Source organism: Mya arenaria, chromosome 5 (genome assembly GCF_026914265.1).
Source record: "Mya arenaria isolate MELC-2E11 chromosome 5, ASM2691426v1".
NCBI classification, from domain to species: Eukaryota; Metazoa; Mollusca; class Bivalvia; order Myida; family Myidae; genus Mya; species Mya arenaria.
Genome location: NC_069126.1, coordinates 77444561 through 77468469, shown reverse-complemented (window position 1 = coordinate 77468469; position 23909 = coordinate 77444561). Strand labels below are relative to the sequence as shown.

The 23909-nt window shown below is 36.5% G+C and overlaps 2 protein-coding genes across 24 annotated transcripts in view; one reads left to right on the top strand and one right to left on the bottom strand.

Annotated features, from left to right (window-relative positions):
- LOC128236237 (beta-galactosidase-1-like protein 2) overlaps positions 1-2786 on the bottom strand; it is a 32662-nt gene extending 29876 nt beyond the window's left edge. The window contains exons 1-2 of the mRNA XM_052951117.1: positions 2684-2786; positions 83-667 (exon numbers count right to left, since the gene is read on the bottom strand). Of these exons, the coding sequence (XP_052807077.1) occupies positions 83-651 (569 nt within the window). The 5' untranslated portion in view covers positions 652-667; positions 2684-2786. The remainder of the gene's footprint in view (positions 1-82; positions 668-2683) is intronic.
- Positions 2787-3060: 274 nt separating this feature from the next.
- The window catches only part of LOC128234931 (rho guanine nucleotide exchange factor 12-like), a 103615-nt gene continuing 82766 nt past the window's right edge, over positions 3061-23909 (top strand). For 4 of the 23 annotated variants that reach the window (XM_052949574.1, XM_052949572.1, XM_052949558.1 and 1 more), the window contains exons 1-6: positions 9580-10797; positions 12852-13021; positions 15588-15661; positions 16153-16254; positions 22459-22508; positions 22949-23006. In XM_052949574.1, the coding sequence (XP_052805534.1) occupies positions 12879-13021; positions 15588-15661; positions 16153-16254; positions 22459-22508; positions 22949-23006 (427 nt within the window). In that variant the 5' untranslated portion in view covers positions 9580-10797; positions 12852-12878. Of the gene's footprint in view, positions 3404-4951; positions 4991-9574; positions 10798-12711; positions 13022-15587; positions 15662-16152; positions 16255-22458; positions 22509-22948; positions 23007-23909 lie in introns of those variants that run through there. The other 19 variants (XM_052949561.1, XM_052949557.1, XM_052949554.1 and 16 more) reach the window with 11 other exon arrangements.

The following is a 23909-nucleotide window of genomic DNA, read 5'->3' as shown; positions in this document are numbered from 1 at the left end:
AAGTTTATATAATACAAGAAAATAATTGATACTAAGCACTTAAAACAATCATGAAACTAGAAGTTTAAAGATGATATCTTACGTTTCTAAAGTGTTGAGCCCACATGCTTTCATCTTCTGCATACGATCTGTCCAGTACTGCGGCATGACACGGAAGTAATGCATTGCACCACTCAAAATTCTCAGTTGCTCCCCTTCCAAGAAGAACTCGCCATTTTTGAAAATCAAACTTCCAGTGCTTTTATACACATTCTTTAAATTAGGGAGTTTAATGTTGCTAACGGAATGAATTGTTTCTTTTTCAGCTTCAGACAGTGGTCGTTCAAAGTCAAGCTCACCTTGCTTTCCGATATCACTTAAAATATCATTGAGAGATTGTTTAGTCATGCCCTGAGGATTATTTGTATGCCGCCATACTGGAATGTCAGTTTTAGCATCGGGAGGTGGTAAGTTTACATCAGGTGATGACAGAAACATTTGCCAAAGTTTTGTACATAAGATTATAGCTATTAATCCAATTATAATCAGTTTTAAGTTAGACCTAGAAAACATTGTTTTGGCCATTTTTTCTTTGGCCTCCTGTCCAACTGCTTGTGCCAGCAAACTTTCTGAGCCTTTGTTTTTTCGGCGTTGGGTGTCACCATACAACATCTCCACCAGCTGCTACCTGAAGTAGAAGAATTAATGATTTTCTATTGCAGGAAAAAATGTATAGTACAACAAATTAAAACTATGAAAAGGTTGAATGAGCATACCCGTATTACAGTGGTACTGTAGCAAAATAGGGAAAAGAAACAGGGGTTTTCATGTAGGTTTCCTTAGACCAGTTACCCATGATTCTCTAAAGCCACAATTTACAAACAAGAGGGCCAAGATGGCCCTATATCGCTCACCTGAATAAACTTAAAAAAGGTGCTCTGGACTTTTCTATAATAAATGGGCAATAACTCTCAGGTGACTAAGAAGCTTTGGCTAGCCTGGAAGCCTGTATGCCACAAGTGAAACTAGACTATGTCTCATATTTTAAAAAGGCGTATAAAAACATGAAAAATAAGTATTAGTTTAAAAAGCTACAAAGGGCCATAACACTTACAATATTTAAGTTGGAGTTACATAATTTGTCACAAACCAGATGACCCATATTCGAATTTGAGCTAGAAATCAACGCAAACACATTTCTGACAAATGTCAGATGTGGGCTGAAAATGCTACCTCTAGAGTGTTAACAAGGTTTTTCCATATTATGGCTCTGTGACTTAGTTTTTGCCCCAAGATGACCCATATTTGAACTTGAGCTAGAAATCAGCGAAACAACCTTTCTGACAAATTTCCAGGATATTTGGGATGAAAATGCTACCTCTAGAGTGTTAACACGGTTTTTCCATATTTGGGCTCTGTGACCTAGTTTTTGACCCCAGATGACCCATATTCTAACTTCAGCAAGAGGCAAATCATTCAGCTTCCATGTCAATAATGGGTGTACAAAAAAGTAAACCTGGGAGCAAAAGTGTGCCCGGTGTGGGGCTCAACCGCCAGTACACTAGCATGGCGCTCTAACAAACTGAGCTAACCAGGCGGCTGATTCTTACCCATGCACACTACACTCCTCCTTCCATTAACCTTTTAGACAGATGCAGGTACTCCTGCCATTTACCGCTGATACCATTAAAGTAAACTTGGGAGGAAAAGTTTGCCCAGTATGGGGCTTGAACCCCTGACCCTGGAAACTAGCACGGCACTCTAATCACACACTTCAACACTTGTACAGTAGTATATTAACACCCGTTGCTGACCCCTGAACATCCTGAATAATAATGTGCTGGAAGCATGCCCCCTAGCAAACAAGGATTACTTTGCGGTCAAGCATAACCTGTGGAAGTGCAAGCACTTATTTACTTTGTTTTTGCTGAATGGACAGCACACAGAAGAGACAGTGGTGGGATACAAGGAAGTCCTGGTGCGATACCCTAGCTCTAGTCCCTATAAAAAGCCCCTTCAGAGTCTTTGACAATTTTTTATTTGGCGACTCTACACGTCCATATCCCACTTGTTGTTTTCCTAGCCAAGAATGACAGATCTAAGTATATTGAGCGGAAAGATAACGGGCACCTGCTAGATGGTTTCAAAATGGCGATGCTTTATTGACAGAAGTCGATCTAAATTAAACTAATTATTTGTGTTTCAATAAAAACTTGAATATCCAAATGTAAAAAAAGTTCCTTAATGCACATTATTGTGGCTACCCTAGCTCTTTTTCAAAGAGACCCCTTGGTTCTTTTAAGTGCTAGGTGTAAAGCACCGAATCACGGGGTATAACTTTCCTGGGTTAAACCAGAGTACACAACTTTTCCAAGCACTACCCTTTAAATGCCGACCACCAGGCAAGGGAGCTACTTGTAACAACTTTAAACATCTTTCGGTATGACACAGCAAGGGATTGGCCCAACGACCTATCACTCCGTAGGCGGATGCCTTAACCACTAGGCCTCAGAAATGGTATGTTACGGTATGTCACGCTCGTGATATACCAATAGACAGGGTAATAACATACATGAGTCTGAGAAAATGAAAATTTTATAATTTAATTTTTAAACCTAGCTATAAATAACATGCATGCAGTGAAATGATTTTTAACATTGTGCTGGTGCAGTGCAATATTTTGTCAGATTATTTTAGTCCCAACCTTGCCTAAACGTTGAGAATGGAACACTGAACAAACAAAGTATTAAAATAATTTGTACAGCATTCTAAGCGCAATAAAATCTCAATCCATCAGCAACCATTTTGTTTGATCACATGATTGTCATGTGACTAGCCAGGGTTTTGACCAATGATACCGTATCTCAAATTTAGTGCAATCCTGTATAAAGTAGATCTGAAACAGGTGCTATATCATTGAGCAAAATAGTTCCAATCTATATTTAATTTCATTGTTTAATTAAAGAAGATGATTAAAAATTGTGAGAAAAAATGAAAACAAATCATTCTGTTTAAAAAGAAACTATTGACCAAATCATATATCAAGATGGAAAAAAGATCTATTTACAGAAATATTTTACTAACGAAAGGCGTTGTGCGGTTAATAATGTCTGATTTTAGCAAATTGACCCGAAATGATGAAAAATGTAAATACAGTACTTTAAAGCATATTTTCATCTCGTTTTGATTTGGGGTTTAGAAAAAGTATGGTTTAGTGTACCCACTGCAATATTTAATTGACCTTTTTATGTTTAGACGACAACAAAAACCACACTAGTAAATTGGTAAAGTCGACCTGATGTTTTGGAAGTTGTCAAAATCATAACATAGGAAATCTCTCAGAGGCAAAACGTGAAAGATTTATCTTTTATTCAACCAAAAGAAGAGGACAGGCGTAAAGGCTGAAGATGTCATTTTCTGAAAAGTAAGTATGTTCACATAACTTCATTTGCAATATTGGATATACAGGAGTAGTTCCAACTTCCTACTATATTGAAACTAGTAGGTCATGTCATTTGTGTAGTATACCTTAGCATTCCTTGTGCAAATGATATGCTGAACACAAATTGAATGTTAAAATTATTCACATTCAAGACCCACTCAAGCTGATGTAATAGTGAAAGGCCAATTTCTGGATCTCAAACCACAAAAATGTATTTATGTCAAAGCACGTATTATGAACCAATTCTAGATTATAAGGCCCATTCTTGATGCGGCCCAGGTTGACTGACAAGATCGTCCAATTTCAAAGACCGTATATGATATAACCCAGGTTCGACAATGATATGGCCCAGACAGGGGAACCTTCCTGTCTAGTCCAAATAATTGTACGTTGGCGGATTTTTAATATGGCAAATCCTTCACGTACAAATTGTTTAGTATCAAAAGTGGGTAGTTGTTCCGATCAGGGTTCCGGGTTAAAGCATATAGAGTCTATAAAATATCATAAAAACAAGACATATTACCAGATAATGTTATTTTATATTAGTTCCGTACACAAAAAATAAATATCCAACTTATAATTATGAGTTTGACGGCTTTTTTTCATTTCTGTCTGTCAAAACATAACGATATATACATGAAGGGCACCTGCAAGGCTTCAGGGCACAGTTTTAAAAGCGCTCGGAACATTTCGGCCATGGCCGAGTTGTTACGATTGTATAACGAGGTCTATCTCGAAGCTTTGTCGGAGGAGGCCGAGTTATTACGATTGTATCGAGTTGTTCCCCTTCGCATAATTGTTTTCTGTGTCAGTCAACTTTCGTTTTATTGGAAAGGTAAACAACTTGTTTTAATGCATTAAATGCTTGTTTAGTGCAAAATAACATTTCACTTACATGGTAAAATATGAATATAACTCTTTATGATCAATTTCAACCATAAAATACTTCACTTAAAACAATTTCAATATTTTTAAAACAGCACCGTTTTTTGCACATTCCCGTTTAGACGTTAGGGATTGGAAGAATCCCTTATAACACGTCTATTATTTTAGACTACCTTCCTGCCCTGATTGGCAGATCAGAAACTATCCATGTCCCTTTTCCTTGCAGCCCAAATCAGTTATCCACCCTGAACATGGTCCATCAGTACTAGCAGTATTTTCCTTGTGTCTGTGCTGTAGGCTATTGTTTTTCAACCTGGGCTATATGGGTTCGGGGCTGTATTTACCGGCGATTTAAGCTGAATTGTCAGATGTCTTATTGTATGGTATGCCAAACTTTTCTGTATGGGAGTTAGATTGTATTTTCAGTTATTTTTTAGTGTGAATGGCCACCACAATCTTTGACAATTGTGTGTACTTAGCAGGCAAATGTAGAGAATGACAAGTGTCAAAATTAAAAAAAAAATCAAAAGTTTTCCTGCATTTCATTATTGTGGCTAGGTGGACTGTTTCTTGAGTTAAAATGTTTTTTGTCATCAATCTCTGATGTGACATATTTTTTGATGTATCTTTTCTTTCTCTTATAAGCTTACTTAAGAGGATTTCGGATCCACCAAAACGGCCAAGGCAAGTAGTAGTATGTATATATATGAGATGGTTGCATATTGTTATGTCCATGTTTTGTCCTGCATATGATGTTATTGTTAAAGACTGTTTGTGTTGAATTGGAAGGCAAGTTCGATCAGAGCTACAGGTACCTTTTTTAAATAAAGTGTATTGTATGCTCTTATGAAATTTTGTAAAGTGTAATGTACACCTTGGTTTCTATGAATGAAGTGTTATGGCCATTGTTAAAGTCTGCTGGCACATTGAGGTGCAAACATATTTTACATACACAATAGACTTGGTCCTTAACCCTTTACTTCATGTAAACCTTAGCCATTTCAGGCTGCCAGTGTATGGCTTATCAGTTCATATCAGTACCCCTACTTCATAGGAGATTATTGATATTATTGGAATTTTAACCCTCATGTATTACAAACCTAATTTCTTAGTATTTCTTTTGGTTTTATCAATAAGTCATCAATGTAAAGTTTATAGAGAATTAAATTTCTAATCCAGTCATATAAATTTTATTTTGTTATCTAAATTATTTACGCATGATATTCATAAATAAACAGAAAAATACGTCAAATTTGATGAAAATTATTTTTATTACACTTTTATTTATCAAACATAACACAAAATATTATATAAACAACATATTTTTATAATTCATTTAATGCAACCTGAATTGAAACAAAGATGGACAGAATTAAAAAATAATTCACAACAAAGAAGCACGGTATATTTATATATATGAAACAGAAAAAAAAAGTTGATCAACAGTCACAGTACGTATAACTTTCGGTTATTAAACAATACAATGAACAAATAAAGTTATTATTCAACTACTAAATGAGGCCTGCATGTTGTTGTTTTCTAAATTTATATCGTTTATTGCATGTCCAGGTATTGTCATTTGGGTTTGATTTTAAAAATCATCATTTCTCGTATCCTTGTGTGCGTGACGCCGAGGTCCGAATTCGCCATCTCGACGTCGTACTCAAACTAATTTTAATCGAAGCCAGAATGTTCCGATTCGTCAGACAAACACTGAAATATAAATGACATTATTCAGGAATGTTGTTTTAAACTGAAGTTAACAAGGGCAGAAATTAGCTCTACATTGCATTCTTGTGTATTCGAAAACACGTGTTTCAACAGCTGATCGATGTTAAATTGGGTCATGTCAAAGTTTAACAATAGGGATAGTCATTATTTTATAACACATTTGTACTTACTTTCAATTTGTAGAAGCAGATGCGCATTTTTATGACCGGATTAGCGAAACAGAAGTGACACATATGTCCCATATAATGATTTATGGCCTTTGTTTATACAAGCCAGATGATTTTTTGTTTATCCAACATGGCCGACATTTTGACACGTTTTCGAACCATGACCTCTGACGTCAGGCGCGTGATCAATAAAATATAGTTGTATTATTGGTAGTTAATTATAACTTGCAGTATTGTGTAAATTTCCACGAGGAAAACGAGAAAGGAATGCCCACAAACCTGCGCAGTCAACGTTTTACGCATCTTTGATACCAATGACCTTATTTCGCGATTTTCCGAAATTCTTTAAATAGTAACATAGTGTTTTTTTTAGTGCATTGTATTTATCGATGTTTATACTTCATGAATATGAATTTATAGCGAATAAACAAGCATCAGGTATGAAAATAAATGCCCCTACATTACGAATACGTAGGATTACGTATCTATGAAGCTATGGATAAAACGTTAAGATCCGTATCTATGAAGCTATGGATAGATAAGTAAAATTGCGTATCTATGAAGTAAAGGGTTAATGCAGTGATCGAGGAGGAGTGATACTACACCGTTTAGCGCCATCTTTGATTTTAATGAAACCGGTAACAGTACGCCCTTTTAACAATTTTTAATCGTACCCATACAATCAGCTCTTAGATTTTATATTGTAATTGACTCATTTTAAAGCGTATTTAGGCCAATTACAACCCTTTTTATCTGTAGCTCTGCAGGTTACAAATCATCTTGAAGTGTCAATGTATGTGTGAAGTCAGGCAAGTTGCTCAGAAATAGTCTGTGCAGATGGCAAAAGGCCAAAGACTTTTGGGTGAACAAGTTTGAATCCTTATTGCCATAAAAAAATTAACAAGCCCTGCCATATAAAATTGAGAATTTGATCAAGACCCGAAAGCATTTAACAAGTTTTGAATAAGTTGCAGACTTGTGCTAATTTCGACCACTGTCAAACTATTAGTAGGACATGCTAAACTGTCAGCAGGAATGACAAACAAAACATCAGATGTTCCCTCACTTTGAATTTGCCATAGTTTATTGTCTTATTCTGAAATCAAGTTGCCTGACTTGAAGATAGCCACACATTTTCTGCTTGCTTAGCATATTTGTATTCTCGATTGCAAAGGAAAGTGCACTCATGTGATTTGTAAAATATCTTGTGTGATTTTTCTTGCAATTTTTTTCGCTTAATATGGTTTCCAGAAAAAAATGTGTTCAATATCAAACTGAACAATTTATTGGTAGAAACTTTTTTTTCTGAAGGGCACAAAAAACAAACTTTCCATTGCAGAACAGAGCAGAGAATAATATTATATTCACAAAACGATGTATTGCAAATTCACCAGTATTGTGTAGATAGGCCATTGCAATTGCACCAGTTTAAAGTACTAGTGGATATACTATACTACAAGCAAGTGATAACAATATTATTGTGTTTTAATCTGGCAAAAAGTATTGTTTTATAAAATGTAAAATATAAATCATAGAATTATGCACCAGTCAATTGTAACCACGGCCCCCCAGGTCTGGGGGTATACAGGGGAAATTGGCCGTGTTTTCACTTTCTAGGTGGCCCCGCAGGGCCGGGTGACCGTGGTAGTTTTGTCTTAGCGCTAAATTTAGCAGAGATTGGGCCTTATATTATGTCTCTGGGGTGCGGGGGCATTTGGCCGGGGTTTTACCACCAGTTCGTTCCCGCAAGGCGGGATTTCACCCGGGGCTGGCTGGACCGAAAGTCAAAATCCCCGCTATTCCCCGGACCATGGGGGGCCGTGGTTACAATTGACTGATGCATTATAGCCATATGTAATAGTTATATTTTTAGTATATGCATATTAACGTTTATTATAATCTCAACATAGATGCAAAAGACCTGGTACCTGGTATTATCAGAGGGAAATCTTCACTTCCTTGTGACACTGACAGTTTTTTGGTAGATCATATTTCAGCATTTCACATTCTTTTTATATTCGGTTATCTAAATACAAAACTGAAATATTTCAGCTCTCTAAAAACTGAAATGTATTATAACCTCATAACTAATCACTTTAAACAAGAGCCGAGTACTTCAGTCATCGAAATTAGTCTTTTGGATGAACAAGCCCGAATTCATATACTTCTGGCATAACATTTTTGAACAAGCCCAGAACCCAGAATTTGAGCAAGCCCGGAAAATATTACCATTACAGGGCTTGTGCTGATTTTGATCACTGATACTTTGTGCACTCTATTTTGTTTGATTTGTCAATTATGTAATTTTGAAATAAGCAATATAATTGAAGACAACAGCTCTTTTTAATGTCAGATAACTCCAGTGATGTATTCTGACAGATTTTACAGTGCATTGTCTCCCTTGTTATGTCATCTGACACTTGTTCAGAGTGTGTACATGTAGCTGCTCCCTCGTCTGGGAAATTGAGGTAAACTTCTCAGTAATAAAATCGTGCCATGAATTATAGAATGTTATCCCTTCTTTTTAAAGCTGCACCCTCACAGATTGAACGTTTTGATAACATATTTACTTGTTGTCTTGGAACGAGCCAATTTTTGGGAATATGTATGGAAACCAGTTATATATGACTGCTGACAAAAAATCAGATCGCAGATTTTTATACTTAAGTTGAAAAATTGATGTTTTATGCATTTATCTCAAACTGTTAGTAAACATTAATTTTCGAACGGAAATATGAAAATTTGCCTTCTGATCTTTTGTCAGCAATCTTTTATCATTGGTTTGCAGGTTTGCAGTGCGGCTTTAAAATAAAACCCAAAAGACAAAATTCACTGTAATGAGGCTTGATTTGTTTGTTGTTTTTTTTTTAATCATTCTTTGTCAATTTTTTTATTTACGTTTTACTGACGTTATTAGTTTCCTGTATGTTGTAAATGTGTTAGATTTAAACTTAAACTTTACATGAGCATAATATGAGTGTAATAACAAGATATCCAATTGATTTCATCACTGCTTTATTGCAGCCTAGCTTCACCAAATTAGATATGCAGGCCTGGCCTGCTAGGGGCTAGGGAATTTCAATTCTTATGTATCTGTATGCGTGCTTTCCTGCATATTTAAGACTTAAAAAGCCTATTCTCTGACAATGATATGCAACCCAAGACTAAAGTACCTTCATGGAGGTACACAACTGTGGATGCGTGATTCTGGGGAAAACTGATTTATATATTTTCATGGGCTAGGGCACTGGCCACTGTGGAGGACAACTAAAGTTGTGCAGTGTACAACTCACACTGCTCTTGAACACATGTATAGTTAGGGCACTTGATAAATAAAATGGCGGATAATGTCTTCCCACAGTTTTAATTGAGTATTTTCCATTGTTCAGAGTTGTTGTGGAGATAAAGTGTGATTTTGTGTGTAAATATTCATGGAAGGATTAATATGGTGAATGTTAAAGAAATATAGCCAAAAGGTTGTAATCATTTATGAAAAGATTGTGAACTTCATCTTAAAAAGTCTTAAGACTTGTTAAGTTAATTGATGAACATGATCATGATTCGTGCTTTGTGCTGAGTTTTATTAATGTTTGTGAACTTGGGTTTTTGTGGAATACTCATTTAAGAATATTTATGGTTTTGACTATTAATGGTCATTACAGGATTATTAAAATAGTTATCAAAGACTGATATTGTACATGAGCCTTGAATTAAAGCAAACTTATTCTCTTTGATGATGCTACTTCAACTTTTAACCCTGTTTATGTGTATGGAAAGATAAATATTCAAATCATTTAGCTGAATCATATCATTGTGACATTCGACAACAGACCACTATCAGTGCAAACAAGAAACTAATGTCAAAAATATAGTGTTTTCCAATAAATTGTTTTGTAAATTGTTTATTAAATGTACGCAGATTTCTTAATTATACATCCAAAGTTTAATTAAATCAGCGTCACTGTTTGATCAGTCTAGTTGATGAGACACCGTTGACAGTGGTGATCGTATTGAAACGTGCCCCGGGGCCCCAAACTGGGTAATAATCATGAATTCAATCTATCATTTAAAGTGGTCGAACAGTTATAGCTAACAAACTAACCTAGAATACACAATTTATATGTGCTGCAAATTATAGGAAAGGCTTTGACGCTTTTACACAGTAATGTTGCACTAGATTGAAATGGAAATTAGCTGTCAGTGTTTGTGGTTATAGTGTTTGAAAGGTCACGGATAATTATAGAACTGGCGATATTGTAATTCAGAGGTGAAGATACTGGCTGAATGCTCCTTGGTGCTTGGATACGCTGAAATGGACTGCTTTTTGGTCACAATTGTAAATGAGGTCAGATTACGTGACCAGGAAAATGTGTAAAACATAGTTGAAAAAAAGTGATTAAAACGCGACCTTGATAAGAAAAGTGGTGTATATATTTGTATGTGATTGCATTGCGTGATCAGTAGGATTACTGTGCTCATTGAACAGGATATGAATTTAGTGATGCACAAGCGATAACCATTGAAAATAAATTGTTGTAGTTTGAAGTCAGAAATTACTCATCTTTATGTTTAACCATACAAGAAAAATGGAGGGTAATGTATATTATTGGTTCAACAAAAAATTGGATTTTATCAAAAATACATTTAAATATATGACTTTGTGTGGCAGTGTTATATATGTATGTTTCTTTATGGCAAACATTATTATATTAAATAACGTCTCCATTCAAAAACACAATTAAATATATGTGTGGCAGTGTTATGTAATGCTTGTTTCTTTATCGCAAACATATTTAATATTTATATTAAATAACGTCTCCATTCAAATTAACATGTTGTGCTAAAATAAAAGTATTATGACTCTATGCAGAATGAAGTATGAATCTTCCTGCGAAGGATGTTTCAGTTAATTTCTCTTGCATGTAGGGCCGAAAATAATTAACCATGCTTTTCAATTTTATATGACTAACTGCACATTTAATGAAAACAAGTTATTTTTGCGTGCGATTGTATATGAAACTGCTTGGAGGTTTAATGTGTAAGAGTGTATTTATTTGTACTTGGATAATTAATTCAGTCCTGATTTCAATATCAAGCTGTTGAAGTGAAACATGTTTATGGATGATGTTTACATACTCCACTTTGTCAATATATGCAGTCATTTAGGACGGAAATTGAAACTTGATTATAATCGAAGATTCGGATAGTTGAGAGTCTAGCAGTTCATCAAATTTGTTTTCGATATTTTGTGCTGTAATATGTTGACTACAAGTATATTATGTTGTGGTCCAGTCTGGTCCAGTTTAGTGTGACATAGATGTGACTTGGTTATATCTATTGGCATAACGGATGAACCTCTCATCTTGTTTGTTATTTGATGATGAGAAATCATCTATGTCCCTTTTTTCCATAATAACATTGAATGAATTCTTCCTGCAGAAATGATAATTTTTCCCAAAAGATGGCCATATTATAGGTATAATTTTATTTGTCTACCACTCTTTTAGCAGTGGTCAGCGGTCAGTTAGATGTACGCATTGACCATGTCACAGTAAAGTCACGAGTCACATACTCCTTGTTTGCTCAAGAGGTTGTAAATATAAAATTCATCATTTTCCACCAGCCCACAGTATGGCTGACCACTAGGCTGGGTTTATGGGCCATTCTTGAAAAAGGTCACCCTGTCCTCCTCATATCATTGAACAGTTCTTATCTGGAGAGTTTGACTATTATTATGCTATGGACAGCTGGCCAAATAGTTATTATATGAGTAAATAGCATAAAAATAACAGAATCAGTTGTGACATATTTTGTTTTGTTTCTGTCATAATCTTTGTCATCTATGACTAAGCCATGATAGTGTAGGCCAACCTTGAATAGTTACTAAAACCTTATTTCAAATTGGAAATAATGCAAATTATGCAGAGAAGAACAATTTAACCTGATTTCAAGTGATTTCATATAAATCTGATCAGCCTGAAGTAGTGGAAGTCTTTGATTTCATAATATACAGATACATTGGTCAGTTATGTCGGGCATTTTCATAAGGACATACTGCAGAACAGGTGTGACAATGCCTCATAGAGTTTTTCTTCTGTTTTCTGCACTTTCCATCCTCATTCCCAAAAGCCCCACCAGAATGTTATTTTGGCCCGAAATCTGAACAGGTTGTGATGTTTACTGGGGGAATGACGGTAGCCAATGTATTCAATGTGACAGCACTGATGCTGGTAAAACATATAGGAGATCATCATAGCCAAGGTATTGTCAATGTTTACCTGCTGTGTTTCTCCTACCTATGTACTGTCAGCCAGATTGGCAATATTTGTATAATCTTTTTAGTCTTACAAAACAGTCTTTGGTTGAGTGGTTTTTCTAGCTGTTGGATTTTTTTATGTTCATGGAAAAATTAACACTGCCACACATACTACTAGTTGAATTTATGTCGGAATTTTTCGTGTAAAATGCTTGATTGATTTACTGGTTGCATTAAACCACTGTTTCATTTTGAAATGAATCACATTTAAATGAATAAGGAGTGCTTGTAAATGTAGGCAAAAAAAGTAAAAGTCATTTCACGGAAATAGTGAGTTGTGTTTATTTTTGGTTTTGTGTTATTTATTTGTGTGTAATTTATTCATGAAAAGGTGGTAAAGTTCAAATTAGCGGCGACTATGTCCCTCAAAAAATGGCGATCCTACATGGATATATTTAATTTCTCACATGGAAGTAAAGACAGTGAAATGGATAGCGGAATATCTAGTCGATTTGCTGAAATCTCGCAGTCACATGCAGGAACATTGCTAAGAAAAAAACGGTGAGTTTTGTGTTACAATTAAACTTTTTGTTTTAATTGTTCCTTCGGTTATCCGGGTAGCGCAGTGGTTAGGGCACTGGCTTCTCACCAAGGCGACCCGGGTTCGAATCCCGGCCTGGGCACATGTGAGTTTGGTTAGTGGTCACCAAGCCGGACAAGTGGGTTTTCTCTGTGTACTCTGGTTTCCCCCACAACACAAGACCACACTCTCGCCCAACTGCGTGCCAACAAGAGTGATAAATATATGTTGTAATAGCTTGTTTCACAATCGTTGTAAAATTAAATAAAGTTTAAACTAATTGTTCCTTCAAGCCTGATGAAAATTTAGCTCTTAGTCACTTTTTTTGTTCCTTTTCTTCTAGTCACAGAGCATTGTTGACATTTTTTGTAAGTCTCATTGAAGCTTCAATGGAGAAATGTTGATGTATGATAGAGGTTTGCAGAACAACAACCCAGCTGATCAATCATCAGTACTGTTTGGCTTGGGCTAGCTTCAGCTAGTTCTTAATTGTGCCATATCCTTTGTAGTACAGCAGTTCAAATGCATGAGAAATCTAAAACTGCAAGTCAAGTCAAGTCAAGTAATATATATTTATAAAGTCGGATTTACAACATATAGAAACACAAGCTCTGAAGAGCTTTTAAAGCTGACTGCTGTCAAATTCTGTACAACTTCTACCAATTCTCAAACTGGAATTATGTTGAGCAGATGCTGCTCATAATGTAGAAGATTTTAAAGGGCAGCTGATTGTTTGACTGAAATCCAATAAATGGGAACATCTCAGAGACCAGGAAGAGGCATAAGCAAATGATTCACATTTGAATGTTTTTGGGTAGAAATTAAGACAACTCTCAAGCAGCACCTAGCTAGAAATGTGCTTATTTAACCCTTTCCTTCATAGAGCAGTGGTTACGTCGATTATCCACTCCTTACATAACTTCTGAGTAAAATAGAGGTTTCAAGGATAGAAGAGTAAAAAGGCATAGCTATGAAGGAGTCTTAAAATAAAAGTGTTAACATTATGGATTTGTGACTGTGATATAATGTGCCATGTATAATGTAGATAATATTTTTCCATTGACCCAGTTGCCTGCTGCATATTAACACCTGTTAAGTGATGAGATGGTGTGCACATGTGTGCTACATTACAATGCCATGATAGCCCATAGTTTGTGTACAACACAATCAACAGTAGTTTCTGGTGAATCAGTCTCCAAGCTGACTAATACTGCTGATGTGGAAGAAAATCGCTGGCAGATAATTTATTGCAGTTAGATTTCTTTCCAATAAAAGCCCTGTTGATCATGATGCAAGTCTGTTGTTGAAAGTGCCTTAGATTTCTGATACATTGGCCCAGTGCTCTAGGAGAAATGATGAGCTTTGTTTGACATGTCATTTTTTAAGTAAAATAGTTTTTCATTTGCATGAATTTACATTATGATAATTATGTTGAGGACATGTTTCATACATATAGTATTATGCAGTAGTAGTAATCTGATTATTCTAGAAGTATGATTAAGGTTGAGTGTATGTTAACTGGGCCATTTCTGTCTCTTCTGATATAATGACACAATATGAGTGTCCATTAGTACTTGCCAACTCGTGATTGCACTTTGAATAACTAGCGCTGTAGCTATGTTGGTAATAACTTGTTTTGACAGCATATATGTGTCATCATTTTGAAACCATTCTTTTGGTTTATATGTATTTATTTTAGCTTGACTGAGAATACTGCAAAAAGCTGATATTAATCTCTCTGCTGTCTGTATCCGGACAGAAAGCTTTTTATAGAGAGTGTTCGCATGGTTCGGCTCAAACCGACAACCTCCCAGTTGAGAGGCGGAAAGCTACACATATGACTAGATCACTTACCTACTTTTGTAACATGTTATCAGAATGGTTTAAGTTGCATTTGGTATGAATGAAAGTGGTATGCTGTATGTGAAAACAAATCAAATGGGTACGTTTTTGTATCCCAACTGTCAAAATAGGTTATTCAAACTTCCCTGTTATTCTAACAGCATGATTCAGAAATAGAAGAGTATTAAGAGTGCAAGAGGATAAGGGGTACACTGCCTTGAGAGATCTTGGAAAGTCGGAAAAGCAATATACCTTACTTTGGGGAAACTAGAAATTTACTGGCCCCATGTGGAGGTTTCTGTATGATTAGAAAAAGAAAGTGCATGTTAAGTAGCCACTAGGTTAATGAACCATAGATGTGGTCATGAGGGACCCATTTATGGTGCTAGATCGGTCAGCGACATCCTTTGTTACATTATAGATTCTTCATCAGCTTTGTGTTGCACTGTTACAAGGCGCTTCCTGGTAGAAGCAGTAAAAACTCTGTTATTGGCAAATAGTTGCGTTACAAAATACACGGTATCTACATATAATTATATACTCAAATTAGTTTGCAGAACGCAGATTACTGCCTAACAAAGCATTTTCTATTTCTTGCTAGGTAACCCCTAACTGCTTGTTAGACAAAACATCTTTCAAGAGGATTGGTAAGAAGAATTATGTGTATGACACAGGTGGTAATAAGGCTTCTATGTACATTTTCAGGCTGGGCAGTTTGACCAAGGACAAGCCAGATGACCAGGTGACCTCCCCAAATAGAGATACTACTGAGCCCACAAGTAAGGCCTGATGTTAAATGTACTGACTTTAAACCCTAATCATTGGCATCAGGCAGAAGCATTTTTATTGTACATGTGTATGACTGAGCTCAAAGCACTTGAGTTGAGCTGTGATTGGTCGTTGTCCATAAACAACATTGTGATTGGTCGTTGTCGATAAACGACATTGTGATTGGTCGTTGTCCATGATTGACATTGTGACATCAAAGACTTCATCATTTTAACACATACAGATAACCATTAATTAAAGTTTCAGTAACTTAAATAAGTTTAACCAACACAAAAATGCAAAAATACAGCAATTTGGGGATATGTATGAAGGATTTGCTGGTTGATTGCCAAAACAGGCATAAACGTTATAAACAAGATGACTGATTATGTGCTCGTAATGGATGGTATTGAAAACTTCTGGCAGGAAGGAGTTTCTCTCTTGTTAGTTTTATTTTGTTGCCTATAATAATACATTTATACACATTCCTGTGTGTTTCCAGGTCCCTTGTTACAGCGTGTGGCGATAATACAGAAAGATGAGAAGGGTTACGGTCTCACAGTCAGTGGCGATAACCCCGTGTATGTGGCCAGCGTCAAACCAGGTATAACGAAAAAAACAAGCAGGACAATTTATAAATAAGAGGCCCTGTATTGTTTCTCCTTATTTGCCTAGAACAGTTGACAAAACAAAATGTTAAATTTCTGTTCATGTAACCCGTAGGATAAACCCTTCATATATTTGACCATTGTCAGACTTAGTATAACCAAAGGTTAAGCCATCCTCGGCACCCCAGCGTATCATAACCTATATGATACTATAGGAAAATCAGCTGTAAAACTCTCGTACTCATGAATAATTATGCCCCCCTTCGAAGAAGAGGGGTATATTGCTTTGTACAGGCATGTCGGTATGTCGGTTGGTCGGTCCGTCGGTAGACCAAAGCTTGTCCGAGTGATAACTCAACAATTCCTAGACGTATGGTCATCAAACTTCACATGAAGGTTGGGCCTGACCAGTAGATGACCCCTATTGATTTTGGGGGTCATCGGGTCAAAGGTCAAGGTCACAGTGACCTTTAATGGTAAAATAATTTTAAAGCTTGTCCGAGTGATAACTCAACAATGCCTGCACCCATGGCCCTTAAACTTGACATGGAGGTTGGGCCTGACCAGTAGATGACCCCTATTGTTTTTGGGGGTCATCAGACCAAAGGTCAAGGTCACAGTGACCTTGAATGGTAAAAGGTTGTCTGCGTGATAACGTGACAATGCCTGCACCCATGGCCCTCAAACTTGACTTGGAGGTTGGGCCTGACCAGTAGATGACCCCTATTGTTTTTTGGGGTCATCGGGCCAAAGGTCAAGGTCACAGTGACCTTGAACGGTAAAAGGTTGTCCGATTGATAACTCAACAATGCCTGCACCCATGGTCCTCAAACTTGACTTGATGAATTGGCCTGACCAGGAGATGACCCCTATGGTTTTTGGGGGTCATCTGGCCAAAGGTCAAGGTCACAGTGACCTGGAATGGTAAAAGGTTGTCCCAGTGATAACTCGATAATGCCTGCACCCATGGCCCTCAAACTTGACTTGGAGGTTGGGCCTGGCCAGACGATGGTCCTTATTGATTTAAGGGGTCATTTGGCCAAAGGTCAAGGTCACAGTGACCTGGAATGGTAAAAGGTTATCCGAGTGATAACTTGACAATGGCTGCACCCATGGCCCTAAAACTTGATTTGTAGGTTGAACCCGGCCAGATGATTGTCCCTTTTAATTTTCGGGGTCATTGGGCCAAAGGTCAAGGTCACAGTGACCTTGAATGATAAAAGGTTGTCCAAGTGATAACTCAACAATGCCTGCACCCATGGCCCTCAAACTTGACATGGAGGTTGGGCCTGACCAGTAGATGACCCCTATTGATTTTAGGGGTCAAAGGTCAAGGTCACAGTGACCTTGAAAGCAAACTCGACAATTCTTGGACCTATGGTCATCAAACTTGACATGAAGGTTGGGCCTGCCCAGTAGATGACCCCTATCGACTTTGGGGGTCATCAGGCCAAGGTCAATGTCACAGTAACCTTTAACGCAAAAAAGTTAGCAAATCTTCCCCCACTGATATCTCAACAATGCCTGAACCTATGATCATTAAACTTGACATGGATGTTAAGCCTGACCAGTAGATTCATAGAGCCAAAGGTCAAGGTCACAGTGATCTTGAATGGTAAAAGGTTGTCCGAGTGATAACTCAACAATGCCTGAACCCATGGCCTTCAAACTTTACTTGGAGTTGCATCTGACTTGTAGATGACCCCTTATGATTTAAGGGGTCATCGGGTCAAAGGTAAAGGTCACAGTGACCTTGAACAAAAAAAACTTGTCCTGTGATAACTTGACAATGCCTGCACCCATGGCCCTCAAACTTGACATTTAGGTTTCTGGTGACCAGCTGATGACTCTGGATTTTGAGTTCATAGAGTCAAAGGTCATGACGGTCATAACACACTTTATCCTCACACTTTAATGGTCATAATCTTAAAACAGCAACAAATCAGCTGTCATTTCGGTCCATGCATATTTCATTCAATTGTCCATATAATCCTGACAACATGGCGCTCAGGGGGGCATAATGTTTGACAAACATCTCTTGTTAAATAAGGTGAAATCCAGCCTCTTGATTGGTCGCATGAGACACACCTCATGTGGTGTGGAAATGGCCGAGAAGTTACAGATGTAATCTCGATTCGAAATAATCCAATGAGATCCCTGCTTACGGATCATTTTAGGCAGGATATTTTTAAATATGCCAATAGCTCTCCACAAAGGAGATTCTTTCCTTTTGTTATCGGCTATTTCGTTGGTCTGAAAATGCTTATGCTTATTCAAGATTTACGAAGTTTTCCTAGCCAATTTGCCCATGGTATCATAAAGGTTATGATATGCTGGGGTGCCAAGGATGAGGGTAAGCTAGCACTACAGACATATGCAAGTGTGGAACATTTATTTGAAAACTTAAAAATGCATTGAAAGAATTGTTATAAAAACAGAGGATACATGGATTTCTTGGATACTTTATTTCATCAACCGACAGTAACAAACAAAATGGTGTATCTGTTTCCATGTCAACATAAAATAATAGGACTTTGGTCTTGCAGAATGTTTCCCAAAATTTTGTTTAGTAAGAAAAGCTTTTATGAAATGACCTATGCCCACATTGTTAATGGCAATAGATTGATATGGCATTCATATTCATTGCTGAATAGTTCACACTTGGATCTCAACCCCATGTCATTCCATACACTATGTATTTGTCAGGACTGTGTAAGGTAAATCTACCTTATTTTGGTGATATTTCAAATTTATGTTCAAGGTCTATTGTTCACATGCACAAATTCAGCTTACTTCATCTTACTGAAAAGGATTTGAACTGACAATGTGTCATGTTTACCACAACGAGGTTGTAGAACATGCCTTACTCGCGCTCACACTTTAAGGATAAGTTGCTACAGATAATATCATTGTGAGGAAATCTTACTAGTATCAAATTCAAGATCTGTAACTAATGTGCTCTATGCAGAATATTTTGTCATGTTCTCACAATAAACATCATATTTCCAAACCACATCATTTTAATAATGGTCTATTGCGTAATTTTACTTCATACTTTTCATAATTGGAACAATGGGAAGTGATTATTTCATCCGGCAAGTGCAACTTAAAATGCAGTTACTTACCTTGATATGATGTAAGAATTTATGTACTTATATTATTATAACATACCACTACCGTCTTCATCAACATTGTTGCTCAAAAACACCTATTATCAATTGATTCTCCAGCCAGGATTTGAGTTGGGCAGGGTGCTAGGACAGAAAGGGCACTTCTGATGGGCATAGAGTGAGCCTTAATGGGGCACTGGAAAGGGTCAATGTTCAATTCGTATTGTGTATGTATTGTAACTATTTTCAATTCTTATAGTTTGTTGTGATGTCGTAGCTGTTATCTTCAGGGCTCATCCTTTTTTAAATTTTAAGGGAGAAGTGAGAACGGGGGAGGGTGGAAAATTTTGAGATTTTAAATGTCAAATGGTGGGTTCTGGTGTGTCCTGGACAACTTTTTTTATGCATTTAAATAGGTGTTTAAATTGTTTTTAAAATAGTCATACTGGTTGTTTTTAGTTGGAATTAATTTGTTGTATATATATATAAAAAAGTAAAGTTTCAAACATTTTATTACATGCAAACCTATCATGCACACATACATATATATCAGAATTTAAATACATGATACATGATGGCATCTTGTAACTCAGTTACACTCTTGTTTGATGTGTAAGAGGGTGAGGGCCCATTCATGAGATGGCCAAGATCAGCACCTATGGCCCCGGCAAGCTGGAGGTGGTACTGAAATTCCTCCTTGGGGAGCTCCCGCTTGGCCAGGTGGTAGGCAGTCTTAAGGAGCTTGACCCCAAGCTCGTCATCCTTGGACAGTTTGGCCAGTACGATTTTCTTCATGGGTTCCTCGGAACGCAGAACTGTCTTCTCCAAGGCGGCCTTGTGCTGATTTGCTGAAAATACACAAAATATTTCTTTAAAAATATTTCACAGTATCTCATCATTTTCAGCTGTCATTTAAAATAATTTGGGCATATATTACAACATGTTTTAAAATATATAAAACCAGACACCTTAAAATTAATACCACTTTGAATTGATTTATCTGCGGACTAAGCAATGCTTCTATTGTTTTAATAAATACTTACACAAGCCATGTCTCTGATGATTGGTTGTTTTTGCTGGTTGGTCATGTCCAAGGGCGTAGGCGTTGTCCAACTTAGCACCTCTACAAACTTCGCAGTGCCATTTTTTGTCTGCATCTTGTTTGTACCAACTGAAATTATTTTGATAATTTGACTTTTTGAATGATTTCTTATTTGAACTGTCGATCATATCATCACTATCAACATTGTCAGCTTTACGTTTCAGGCCTGGGAAATCCCGCAGAAGCCACGTAGAAAGCATGATTACAATTAAACAGAATGCAAAATATCTCATATATAGAATATTGATGTGAACCGTTCGAAGAAAAAATAATAATGGAAGCATTTCTGAAATAAAAAAACAACAAACCTGGAACTGTGATTTGACTTGCCCTTCTCGCTAACTTCGCAGTAATCACACCCAATTAAGTTCATTTGTCATCAGTGCACATCATTTAAACCGCTATTGTCATAAAGTATAAATCCTAATTGGCACTAATAGACATTTACAAACATCGGCAAGTGTAAATATTAATCCCTTACAATTTTATTTCATCGATGACGTAGCGCTTGTACACAAAGTCAATGGTGCAAACACGTGCTTCGATTGAATAAAACAAGCGTTCTCATTGGCTGAAGTCAATGGAGCATATTTACTAGGTTTAACACGATTGGCTGTTTGTCAATCGAGCTGACAGGCGGGAGGCGGAGTTGCTCTGTTTTGACAAGCGTTAGTCCTTAGCGATATCGACTTTTTGATCTTTGAAAAAGTTGGCGAAGTTGACTTCGCTTTGATCTAAGAAAATAGCGAAGTTGCTGCGGGCAAGGCGACTTAATCGCCTAAGTTGCCTGGTAGGATGAGCCCTGATCTTATTTAATTAAGTGTGAAAATTATGTTTAATTTTTTATATATATATATAGTATTTTAATACTTATTTTTCAAAAAAATGACCTGACAAGATGTCAAATAATTATCAAATGAAGTTGATTATCATCAAAGGCTGCTCTGTCAAACAAAAGGGCACAGGGGGCATAATAAGAAGGCAGCAGGGTGCCAGAAAAGAGCAGAAGGGTGCCGGAAAAGGGCAAATGTGTGACCCACCCCTGCTATTTATGCCTAGCTGAAGCACTGTATGCATATATGTGCAGGAAGGCACATAACTCTGATTGAATAATTAATTATACACTTACTACCAATAGAACAACAGATAAACGATGGAATCCCCTTGTGGAGTTCTTGTTTAATTAAAGTGAGGAAGTAAACGTGCTTACAACATTCCAATTATATGTTCATCATAAAAACCAATGTTGACATGACTTCACACTGATGAAAGTACTTACTGATCTAATCAAGTACTTGCCAACTTCACGGTGGGGAAGACTTTTCATGTGCTTGTCTCCCTAGGTAGGAGGAATGTTGACAAGTTCTCTAAATTCCATAATTGTATGCTATAAACTGGAAATATTCATGTGAGCTTGTACAGTTTTTCAAAACATGAACTTGTGTGTTATGCTTTTGAACATGAGATATTAAAAGTTGTCTTTCAGTTTGGCATTTCCCATAGGAATCCATTTTTATGCCCCCAAAGGTAGGAATATATGATTGCACCATCAGTACATTCATAGGTCCATCAGATTTTCCTTGTCTTGTGAAATTACTTGGCACCTGTGTTCAGTACATAAAGAAGACCTGTCGCGTGCAAGAGCCACGTCCCCACCTCTTACTGCATCACTCCTCCACACTTGAGGTCAACTGTAATTGGGTGGGGCATGATAATCCTTATAGCTTATGAGCCCTATACCTGAATGTAGACATATAAGCAAGTGCATATTCTATTGTACTAGATAGAATTTCGAGGATATTTGTCATCACTGTGACAGTTCTTCCAAACACTATACTTATACAGGAATCATTCAGAAATAAGAACCTTAGTTTATATATCATAGTTAATCATTAGAACATATCTGAAGATCTGGGTTTGATCCCTAATTTAAGAGGATTTTACATATTGAACAGAAGGTATACAAACTGTGTGTTTGTATTTTGCAGGTGGGGCTGCAGCGAAGGCTGGCGTGCAGATGGGGGATAAAATCATAAAGGTGAGGTTTGTTAATCTTGGCGGAGTGTGAAAGCGCTGCTAGAGTTAGAATAGTGGTATAGTTGTCCATCTCTCACTCAGTACTGTGATAGGTTGCCAAAAAATCAAGCCATTAGAGGTATAGGTGGTGTATTGTGGTGTCCACCTCTCACAAAACCGACGTATGGCTTAGCACCGTGGGCATACTGTAGCCTCTCAAAATTGAATCTTTGGTCACAATTCAGCTGATAGAATGAGTGTAATCTAATGGACAAATTAAAGTGTAACTACTACTATTTCTTTTGAAGTATAATACTGGAAAAGTAAAACACTTTTTGTACATGAATGTGTTGAACAAACAGAATTTAGCTAAGATTAAAAAAAAATGTAGGACAGAATATATTGTTGAAGAATGCTAAACCATGTCTCTGATGAATTCAACTAGTGTATATACGTTTTCAGGTTAACGGAAAGCTTGTGATCAATTCCAACCACCCGGAGGTTGTCAAGCTCATCAAATGTAAGTGCTCAATGTTAAAATATAGCTGCTCAAGTCCAATTTTTGAAAGAAGTCTTTCGTGGTTGTCCAGACTTTCAATTTTGATTGAAACAAAAAAAACGTTGAAGTGAAAGAAGTTAGAGAATTATACTTTAATTATTACAACAAGTATTTGGAATAAAAATCAATTTGAAGTTCTATTGACCTCTTTTCAGTAGAGCCTTTTCTGAGCGTTTTAATGACTTAATTGAAATTTAACCTTAAAGCTATAAATTTGTGATGTCCATCTTCATAAACTTTATTCATCGAAGGTAGAAGGCTGTGCCAGCAAGAATTTGTCCTTCACATTAGAATTGTGTTTTCCATTCTTAACAATTATTCTAAAATATCTTGGCAGTGTCTTTTAGTTCCTGCCTTTGACTTGGTTTTGTTCCCAGAATATAAATGAATATTTTTTCCTTAGTACATATTGATTTATGCTGAAGAAACAGGATAATTGTTAAGTATATTTTAAGCAATATATCTTCTTCAAGGTCATCTTGGTTTTGAGAATACTTGAAAAGAACACTGAAATGCAATTTTCACAATCAATTAATTTCTGAGAAATGTAAATTATGATTATGATTAAAAACTATGAACCAGTTTTAAGACAGGTCATCAACTAATATAAGTGTTATAAGCAATGGTGAATCTATTATTTTATATGGGCCAATTTTTTTTATATTTGGTAAGGGTTACATCCTTTTCAAGAACCGGTAGGGTAGGTAGGCTTTTTTAATTTTACTGGACTTTAAGTAAGAATGATAGTGTCACCATTGAAGAATGGTGTCAAAGTCAGCTTCTGTTCAAAACTTCTAGGTGTGAACTACACATGAAAACGTTTTTTTTACCAACTAAAAACAGTAAGTCAGTGCCTTTTTCATT